A 10,696-nucleotide genomic window follows, 5' to 3' on the forward strand; every position below is an offset into this window, starting at 1 on the left:
AATTTTTACTTTTCAAAATATAAAAAAAATACCCAAATAAAATTAAGCATTCATAACAAATGATTTTGAAAAATTTTACGAACATTAACTCTTAAGTCTGATTTTAAGTGTCTAAAACAAATTTTTTTATTAAAAAGATAGTTATAATATTTTTATATTTTTTTTAATAAAAACCTATTGTTTTTAATTGTTTAAAATTAATTTTAAGATCTGATGTTAACATTTTTTAATTTTTTAAAAAGTAAACTAAATCTGCGAAATATTGGAATCAAAGTCTGTTACCTTATCAGCATACAACAACAAAACACACAAGCAGCAGAACACATTAAGAAGAAATTGACAGAAAACTGTCTACTTATGTAACATCAATGAGTACAAGTTATAGTATAGTATATAGGCAACATAAATAAAATAAACAAGAAGGCCCTTAACATCTACACCAACAACAACCAAAAGGAATGATTCCTCTTCTTTATGAGCCCAATTCCCCATATCTATCTTATTACCCCAAAATAAAAAGGCATGATAACATTCTAAAGCAATGTTATAATAAAAATGTATCTTCAGCTCATGTCACTGTGCTGGTCAATGTGTCTGTCTATCATAACAAGCTCCTGCAGACCTGTTTGGTAAAATGTCGGTCGCAAACACTATGTTTGTGTTCACTTCAACTATCTCTTCAAACTATATACAAGAGCATTAGGAAAGTGTTTCCATTATAGGCACATCAAGTTAATAATTTAGAGGATTCTTGTTCTACTAAAATATAAATTTGTAAGAATAAGGATGCTGACACCTGTTGCTTACGATGCAGTCAGCTACACCTATTCTGTAATAATTTCTGATAAGCCTCCTACAAAACCAGCTCCTGAGTGTCCATGTTTCCTACAACATTCCCTCATATAGCTCTTACAACATCCACCAACTTGTCTTTTATCCAAACTTATACAAGCATGCACTATAGGGAATTCCTTGCATTCTTTGGAAGAGATCTCATTTCTACAACATGCACTATCTTTTATCTCATTTGCACTCTCACAGCCACACAGAATAGATAATTTTTCGCATGTGTCTGAGCAACCTTCACAACAGGAACCTTTTTCTTTCTCTTCCAAACTTGAGCAACCATGCATTGAAGCTATTTCAACATGCTCATTGGTGATGTCAATGGATATTTCACCTGTTCCATGCTGCTTAAAATCAGAATGACAACATGATTTTTCATGGTTGTCATGATTGGATCCTAACATGTTTCTGTGTTCTTGGTCTTTCAGATTTTCACCACCATGGATCAAGTGGCAATGTTCTTTGGCACTTCCTTTTATAGAAGAGGGATTGGTATGGCAAGGAGAAGTAAGTGAAGTGCTATCATGAACCATGTCAAAATTTTGGTCATGGTGGTGTTTTGTCCCGTGGGACTTGTGTCCCAAACAATTACCATGCTTGTTTACTGCACCATTGTCTTCTGCATTTAGAATCAAGTTTTGGGAATCTGAACAACCCTCCTTTTCAGTATCATGCTTCTGTCCTCCACCTTGATCATTGTCACATCGTCCATGATGACAATGATCATGTTTCTGGAATTCATCACTTCCATTGCATTGATCCTGACTCTTCATGGTATTACAGGGTGGACAAGTTGAAGAACATGTCTGGGAGGCACACTTCTGAGGCTGAGACATCTTTTTCTTGTCTGAGCAACAATCCTTGTGGCTATGATGTTGATTTTCATGTTGATGATGCTTATGATGATGATCATGATGATGATGGTGATGAGAGGAACTACCTGTAGTACCACCACATCCATTTTTGTGGTTATGTAGTTGAGTGGAAGATTTACAACATTTTCCTCCATGTTTGTGTCCTTTCTTCAGAAGTAACATGCTGTTAAAGATGACCAATAGACATGTTCCAACATCAGCAACAACTGCAGCCCAAACAAGTGGATAACCACCAATGGCCAAACCAAGAATCCCAGCCTTAGTAATGACTGACAAAATAATATTCTCTCTCACTTTCCTACGAGCTTTTCTAGCAAGTTTAATGGCTTCTGGTATCTTCCTAATGTCATTTGACATAAGAATTATATTGCCTGTCTCACTTGCCAGTGCAGAACCTGAAATGCCCATTGAGATTCCAATATCAGCTGCAGCTAACGCAGGCGCATCATTTAAACCATCTCCAATCATGGCTGTTGGACCTTCCTTTTTAAATTCTGATATGATTTTCACCTTATCCTCTGGCAAAAGTTCTGCATGGACTAACTCCAGAGAATGCCCCAGCTGTAGATGAAACCACTGTTCCCATTAGTACTTATCTCAGGTTCTATGACTTCAACTTGTCCGCGGGAAGAAGTAAATTCTAACAATAGAGCATATTCAGATATCTACATATAGAAAAATGGATGGCCTAGTAACATTTTATTGCATTATAAAGTAAGTTCAATTCATTTTGTCAAAGCATACAAGTCCACTTTGAAAATATAGAATCTGATACTAGTCAAAATCACTCTGGTGACAGCTTTCCAAAATTTAGCCATGTTATATTCATAAAATTTTATCCATATAACATCACACACCTGCTCCTGTGCTTGCATTGCAGCAGATTGACAATCTCCAGTAAGCATGGCAGTTTTGATTCCCAATGATTTCAACTGTCCTATGGCCTCCTCAACCCCTGACCGGCAAGCATCCGAAAGAGAGAAAAATCCAACCAGGGTTGCTTCGGAGTATATGTATCCTGTGGTCTTTCCTCTTTGAATGTCACCTTCTAAAGTTGGAACTACAAAATATAACCATCACAGTGAACACTTCACTCAGTTCCAAAAAACAGTAAAATAAAGGTATTCACCTCTAGAGAGACTTAGGGTCAATTGTAATTAGCTAAAAGGGATGTTGGAATGAGTTATAGAAATTATATTGGAGTAAGCTCTTTACTTCTGAGAGTGTAAGCTTTAGTCACCTTAGTCCCTCACTTTTTCATATCCCTGTTTAATCTTGACTTTGTAAGAAAAACATTTGCTATATAGTCCCTAATGTCAGCAAAAAATATGGTGAAAAAGAACTAAATGAGGATGAAATTTTGCAAAGTCAAGACTAAACGAGAATTTAAAAAGTGAGCGACCAAAGTAACTGAAGCTCACAATCTTAGGGATTAATATCGGGGTTACTCAATTATATTGTAATATTTTTCAATAAGCAGGATTGTATTACTTGCAGGTTACACCATCATGTGAAAGGCAATCACCTGTTTCAGATCTAGCTCTTGTGGCAATTTTTTTATTTCCAATGTAAAGAACTCTGTCGTCAATTTTTCCACATATTCCTTCTCCAGGAAAATTGTCAAATTCTGTCACCTTTTCTGGCTTTGGTTCAATGGAAAGGGACCTTCCATAATCAACAATTGCTGCTGCCAATGGATGGCTTGACTTGCTCTCTACGCTTGACACCCTGAAAAGATCAATCAAAATTCATTTATCTCAAAACCCAACTATTTATTTAATCTAGATATTCCAAATAGCCTTAAGAAATTTCCTAACAAGATTATATCTGCTTTTATACACACAAGAAAATCTATCACTATAATTCACTAGTGTGTTTTCCATTTTCTTAAAAAGATAAATTTACATTTGAAAGAAAGTTGGACAGAAATAGATAATGTGAGAGGGAAACGAGGGGTATCCTCACCAGTAAAGCAGTGTGTCCAAATCAATGTCATCTGAAAGAGATTGAAAATGTGTCACCACAAATTCACCCTTTGTTATGGTACCAGTTTTGTCAAAAGCCACGACCTTAATTTTTGCAAGTGTTTCAAGATAATCACCCCCTTTGATGAGAAGACCTGATGTAGCTGCTCTCGTATAAGCACAAAAAGTTGCAACCGGCGTTGAAAGGATAAGTGCACATGGACATGCACTTACTAAAACAACAAGTGCAAAGTGAAGCCAGTGTTTCTCGTCATGTACTTTTAATGCAACTGGAATCACTGCTACAAGAGTTGATATGACTACAACAGCTGAAAACATTACCACCAAAAAATAAGGCCAATGAAATTGAATGAAGGCAAGAAAGCAATGAGATGGAACAAAAATGGAGTGAAATAGAATAAAGTTATCATTCATTCATTGGATTTTTTTATAATGAAATAAAAAAAAATGGCTGGCTCGATTTCATATCCCTCAAATTTAAGGGTATGAATATGAGGTATTAAATGGAATATATGAACTATATTCCATCAGGTTCCATTTCATTTCTCATATTTTAAAAATGCAAATAATAGAACCAGTATGATTTGTTCCGTTTTACTTCATTCCATCCATTTCCATCGATCCAAACGTAGCTTAACCCATGCACGCAAAGATTGTAAATGCACCATTTATCTATTCACTTTACATTTGATAAGAACATAGTACGGACTAACTTGTTCAGGTCCAATAATGATTAAAACAAATGCTGGAGATTTTGACTAACCCGGGGTATAAAACTTGGCAAACTTGTCGATCAATCTTTGAATGCTTGTTTTGCTGTTTTGAGCTTCTTCCACAAGCTTTGCCATTTTGGCCACCACACAATCCTCAGCTAGTGAAGTAGTTTTCACACTAATATAACCTTTGAACCAATAAAGGAAACACATTGACTTCAACAACTTGGTCTAGGAAAAAAATATATCTACTTTTTTTTCTTTTTTGTAATGGATCTTGTACCAATGACACAGATAATGCATACTAAGAATTTACCATTTAAATTGATGGTGCCAGCCCATACAGTGGAATCCTTTTGTTTTGCTACAGGGAATGATTCCCCAGTCAATGTTTTCTCATCAACTTCACAGGTTCCATCTACAACAATTCCATCAATGGGTATCACCTCTCCTGCTTTAACAGCTAGGATAGTGTTTACTTTCACCTCATCAGCATCCACAACCTCTCCTGTTTCAGCAATGACTGCTTTTTGAGGGGCTATGTTCATCAATGATGACATTACTGCATTTGCCTGAATCCACAAACTTGGCAAATTTAGATGTTTTACAATACTGACTGAGAATTGAAACAGAGGACCCTGCTTTTGTGTTCTACAGAGCAGTGAAGAACACCAAATGTTAACCATGAGAAAAAATGGCCCCGTTCTTGCACTTGATTGTGACAATCATTATACATAATTATAATGATATGGAATGTGTCTGTGTGTGTGTGTGTTTGAACACTGGTCGCTTCAATTATCTAACAAGGCTTTGCAATAGAACCTTGGTCTACTAATTTCTTGATTAGTTCAAGAATAATACTTGAGCCACTGTTAAGGATTTAAAAAAATACCTTGTGACTTGCCCTTGACTCTAGCCATTCTGCAATTGAGAAGAGGAAAACAATGGTGCCCGCTTCCAAATAATCATTCATAGCAATTGTCCCAATAACTGTGAAGGAAAATAAATATCAATGAAACTGTGTATTCCAAATGTGTAGATGTTATAACAATGTTTTTAATGATTAGAAGTTAATTAGCTAATAATTAAAAGTAATTTCCTTCATTTCTTAAGATTTATATTTAATATAGCAAAGATATACAATACTTAACATGTCTTCTCTCACTAGTAAAGTCAATTACATGAAATAAAAGATGCTATAATGTTCTAATGTAAAGCATGCGTATAAATAAACTATTAACTTCTAAATCATTATGAAACGATTTTGCCTACAATTTTTCTTGGGCTCCTCATGTCTAAAATCACATAAGGCGAACTACCTTCTTTTTTTTATTTTCAGGTGTTATCCTAACTCTAACATGTTTATTTTTATGCTAACTTTTCTTGTATGTCTCTTCATCCAATACAACACTCCCATGTATGCTACATTGAATTTATTCGTCTCATATAAGCAGCAAAGATATAGTTAAAAGAATTTTTTAAGTAAACAATATTTATATTGGATATTCAAATCAACATTATATTTTAACATATATAAGATTTTATAAATTATATTAAAAATAAAAGTAAACCTATATCCACAAAAATACATTCACTCATCTGAACTGTTAATCACATAGTTTAGTTATCTATGCTACTTAAGAATTTCTTATCTAATATAAAGTTTGGTTTAATGCCGTCTGATTTAAGAGGTTGGCATATATCTTATTTGGTATATGTTTCTATCATATGTTTGATAGATTGCTAGTAGCACATACTTTAGAAGATCAAGTTTGTTGCTTTCACTAGTCCTCATAATACAAGTTAGCTACTTCTTACCCATCATTGATGAAAAATAAACATCCAAAATAGGAAGCAGATCCTCTTACGTACACAACACAAAATATTCTGGGCGGTGTGAACTACTACAAAGGACAGTCATAAATACTAGCAATACACTATTTCAATACATTTCTCAACATATTCAGATTTCAAAAAATGTATCGCTAACATTTTTCTAATTTAGGATGGCATAACAGTGTTATGGGCAAACAGTAGCAGTAATATTTGTCTGTTACAAGGCAGATTCGGCAAACGATATTATTTAAGAATTTTGTGTTTATCACTTTGCGTGAAAATAATATATGAAATTATTGAAGATCCAAAACTTAAATAATATATGAATCTTCTCATGTTATTTTCACGTGAACATATTACGTGAAAAAAGACATAAATACAAATATAATTTATACAAGACAAAATTTGGGTGTCCCTATTGTTTCAACCAGTTGTTTTCGGTTTGTGCAGCGAGAATGGGTTTAATGAAAAGCAAGAGTTTCTTTCCAAGAGTAATTGTGAAATCATATAGCTTTATTATACAAATTAGCATGTATCTGTATGGTTAATTTTAAATAGCATGATTATCTTTAAATTTCAGTTAATATAAAATAATGAATAAGGAAAATTAGTTTAATTGCCGAGTTTTACAATATAAGTTATAAATAAAAAAGATATACATAATTAATTCAAAAATATAAATTTAAAGTTTAAAATACTTTTAAAGGAAAATATGCTGAAAATTTTAATACCTCCCAAAGTAATGGAATTTGATTTAACATACAGAGGCAAACAAAAAAAATGCAAGAATTCATAAGTTATAGACATGGACATGGAATGGAGAGAATTTATCGAATGTTTCTATTTTTATTGCTTGCTTTAAGAAAAAGGGGTTTTAAAATCTAAAATATTTCTTAAAAAGTTTAAGATATTTGACAGAAGTGATTTTTTTTAAGTTTATGTAAAGATCATCCTAAATTATGATTAAAGAGAAAAATTGTATTTAAAGAAAATATTCCGTAGTCATTATTTTTCCGAATATATTTGATCCAAAATGTGTTATGGTTCATCCAGCATCTTTACCAATTTTTTTCTAGTTCATCCACTTTGGAAGTTATTTTACTTGAATCTCTAAAAAAAACAAATCAATTGAGAGATTCGAGGCAGTCCAAATATACCCAAGCTGATGTGTAAGTGAATACCCTTTACATATTTCAATTAATTGTTCTCAATTTAATTCCTACGAATAAAATAAGAACCTTTACCCCTTCATAAAAGGCATTTTACTAACTAATGTTATTTAGGATTTTACTAACTAATGTCTTTAGTGTACTGCTAAAAAAATTTAAAATATTTTTTATTAATAATTATTTTGAGATGCATTGATAACATATTTTACTTTTTCTTTCAATTTTTTAATTAGTGTAATTAAAGTATTTGTTAATATTTATCAATTTTTTATTAAATTTTATTAATCTCAATCGTTAAAATTAATTTTGAGCATATAAAATTATTAAAAATATAAATTACATTTTTTAATAAGCATTAGAAAATGAAATCGATTACCTGCTATAATCATGAGAATGTTGATGTCAAGCCTAAGGTTCCGAAAGGAGACAATAGCTTTTAAGATGATTGGGTATGCCCCTACAGCAACTGCTCCGAGTGCCAAATATTTAAAAGGATGGTACACATATTTCAGAATCGATAGCAGAAGTAGAACTCCAGAAGCCACTGAATAAGGGCTTGGCCATCTCTTTTGGTGCTTCTCGTCTCCATACACTCTAATATTTGCTTCAAGTCTTGCTTGATTCAAAGCCTTAACTGTCACCACAATCATTCACAAGTTCTTATTTTATTTATTTTTACTTTACTATATGTGATAGTTTTCCAAAATATAAAATCAAATCCTTTGTATAAAAAGCTAAAGGTGATAAAAAAGCAAAAGGATAAACAGCCTAACTTTATTCATAGTGCACAAATACTATAGGATTCTCCTTTCCCACACGCTATATATTGCCACCGACGTTACGGATAAATTCCTTAATATAAGTAGCATGCCTAAATTGTAGCATAATTTCAAATCTATATACTTTATGCGAATATGATAATGTAAAATACAAAGAATAACAAAGATGGAAAAACATATTTGTTGAAAAAAAAAACATGTAAATAGCCGACCAACAACTCATGTCCCCAAAGTAAATAGTTTTATGAGTATATAGTAGGTATAGTTAATATTAAATCTATCTCAATTTACAAAATTTCATTATTATTACAACTATTTAAAAAATATATACAGCATCACGCTTGTTTAGAGCATCTATGATATATGGGATGCAGCTCTTATTTGTCTCGCCTCATTCTAATAACTTTCATTTGTTAAATTTTGATATAGCTTATTTTAGAAAAATAATCTTGAAATTTTTAATGTTAAAATTGGATAATAATATTTTTAACGTAGAGTTTAAAAAATGATTTTATTTAAATAATAAAATAAAGCCACTTTTTAATGTAAATGCAGTTTCTGAAAATAATCAATTGTATTCAATGAAAAATTAAAATACTCATTTTAGTAAAAAAATAATTAACTCACGGCAGAATTAATTTCAAGAAACCAATATCTAAAACAAACAAAGTTCGCAAACCCATCTTATTCACAGCAAACATGTTATTTGTGGTATCTAAACAAGCACATTCAAACGCATTTTTTCCCTTCCAAGTGATAAAAAGTTTAGATAAGGGTGTATTTCCTTTTTCATGGGTAATGCATCTTTGACAACAACACGTTGCGTTTTGAGCAAAATGAAACTTTTTAAAAAGATGATTTTAGTGCTCTCGTTTCATGGAAAAAAGCTAGAAAGGTACGCTAGATCATCAGTAAAAGCAATCTTCGTATCCTAGCTTTTAGCACCGCTAATGACCAAATAAACGTTTGGCAATTACTTCAAGAAAAACAACTAATTTAAAAAATAATTAATTTACATTACTAATTAATTACACAAACCTCGTATTCATAATTAACAAATCTAAACACGCAACAGAATCTTTCATCCCAAATTCGATAACCATTACAAAAGTTAGGGGATGGAACAACAATGTGGGGTGGTCCAATCGATGACAATTAAATATTGGCATTCCATGCTCCATCCCATGTGATATATATGGATGTTATGTATGATATGACTCACACTTCTCGCTACATATCATGATTGTGGCACAGAACATCAAAATTAGGATAAAGTATTTTGAGAGAAGAATTTAGAATTTACCAATTTGAAGTTGCGAAATGACAAGAGTATCATGGACAACAATGACGGTTCGTGAAGGGACAATGACTGAAACCTCTTTGATACCTTCAAGAGGTTTCAGGATGTTCTCAATCAATGGTACCTCGGAAGAGCAACATAAACCCAACACATCGAAGTAGCTCTTTTGCAACTTTTTCCCTCCCTTGTTCTTCTCTTGGGAAGACATAAGTAACCCTCCAAAGTTTGATCAAAATACCTGCAACCCCAAGAAAAGGAAACAGTACCCAAATGAAATTCCCTTTGGATTCAATAAGAAAATTCTGAAAAAGGGTCTGAATTTGGTTTCTTTGCAAGAAGTTTTAGAAAAATGATTACGAAAGAATGATCATATATTCATTTGTGTAGCAGTCTAGAGGACAAGGAGAAAAAAGGGAAAAAGAAAATAGAAGAGAATCAGAGAACAAGGAGAAAAAACAGGGGCGGTGACAGTTAATAATCATGTTTCATGTGAGACTAAAAACATGTTCCAAACCAACTTAGGAACATAAACGGCTGAGACTTAGAAAAGCGAACCACCTTGTAAGCAGAGAGATAGAAAAGGAAGTTGGTGATGCTAATGGTATGAAGCAACGGAAGAGGAATGGGAGCTTAAGTAGGCAAACGCTTGGTGGGGTATAAAAGGGAAAGAATAAAAGATGCACTGTGATTTGATAGGACGTCGACACAAATTTTACATTAAAAAATCAATATATTGGCAAATTTCAAGCATGAATTTGCCTGCCAAACTTCAATAATTTTATATTAGCAAAATAAAAAAAACTTGAATAATTTTTCCCCAATGAGATTTTTATTTTGTGTATATGGGCGTGTGAGACAAGGGCACGTAGTGGAGAATCAACGAGCTTAATGGAATCCACCGATGAATCCACATTTTCATGTTATATTTAGTACTGTTGGGTGTAAAACATTCTAACTAAAACACTATCTTTCTTTGATATACGCCATAAGGTACACTCACATGCGACCTGAATTTTGGAGTTTTGCTTATCATACACAGAAGCTATGATAATAATTAGTTTATTGCGACTGTACCTTTCCTAAAAGAGAAAGAAAATAGTTGGAAAAATCAAAGAAATATTCAAAGGTTAGTTTTTTCAATGTTTGTTCCTAAATAATTTAGATTTAAAACGTATGCACGTGAATAAATTTAT

At 32.5% G+C, this 10,696-nt stretch overlaps 1 protein-coding gene across 2 annotated transcripts; it reads right to left on the reverse strand.

Moving 5' to 3' along the window:
- Positions 1-330: 330 nt before the first annotated feature.
- On the reverse strand, positions 331-10,106 carry LOC113846315 (putative inactive cadmium/zinc-transporting ATPase HMA3). Of its 2 annotated transcripts, XM_027474413.1 has the most exons (10): positions 10,062-10,106; positions 9,507-9,741; positions 7,801-8,058; positions 5,312-5,409; positions 4,736-4,991; positions 4,470-4,607; positions 3,687-4,014; positions 3,247-3,449; positions 2,579-2,781; positions 331-2,282 (listed from the first exon to the last, which is right to left on the reverse strand). In XM_027474413.1, the coding sequence occupies exons 2-10, from the start codon at positions 9,709-9,711 to the stop codon at positions 825-827; spliced, it is 3,147 nt and encodes a 1,048-aa protein (XP_027330214.1). In that variant the 5' UTR covers positions 9,712-9,741; positions 10,062-10,106; the 3' UTR covers positions 331-824. The 2 variants fall into 2 exon arrangements, with proteins under 2 accessions (XP_027330214.1, XP_027330213.1); XM_027474412.1 differs by having other exon boundaries at positions 429-2,282; positions 3,226-3,449; positions 9,507-10,089.
- Positions 10,107-10,696: the final 590 nt, after the last annotated feature.

The sequence above is a fragment of the Abrus precatorius genome, unplaced genomic scaffold (assembly GCF_003935025.1).
Source record: "Abrus precatorius isolate BTA unplaced genomic scaffold, Abrus_2018 Scaffold8, whole genome shotgun sequence".
Taxonomy (NCBI): Eukaryota; Viridiplantae; Streptophyta; class Magnoliopsida; order Fabales; family Fabaceae; genus Abrus; species Abrus precatorius.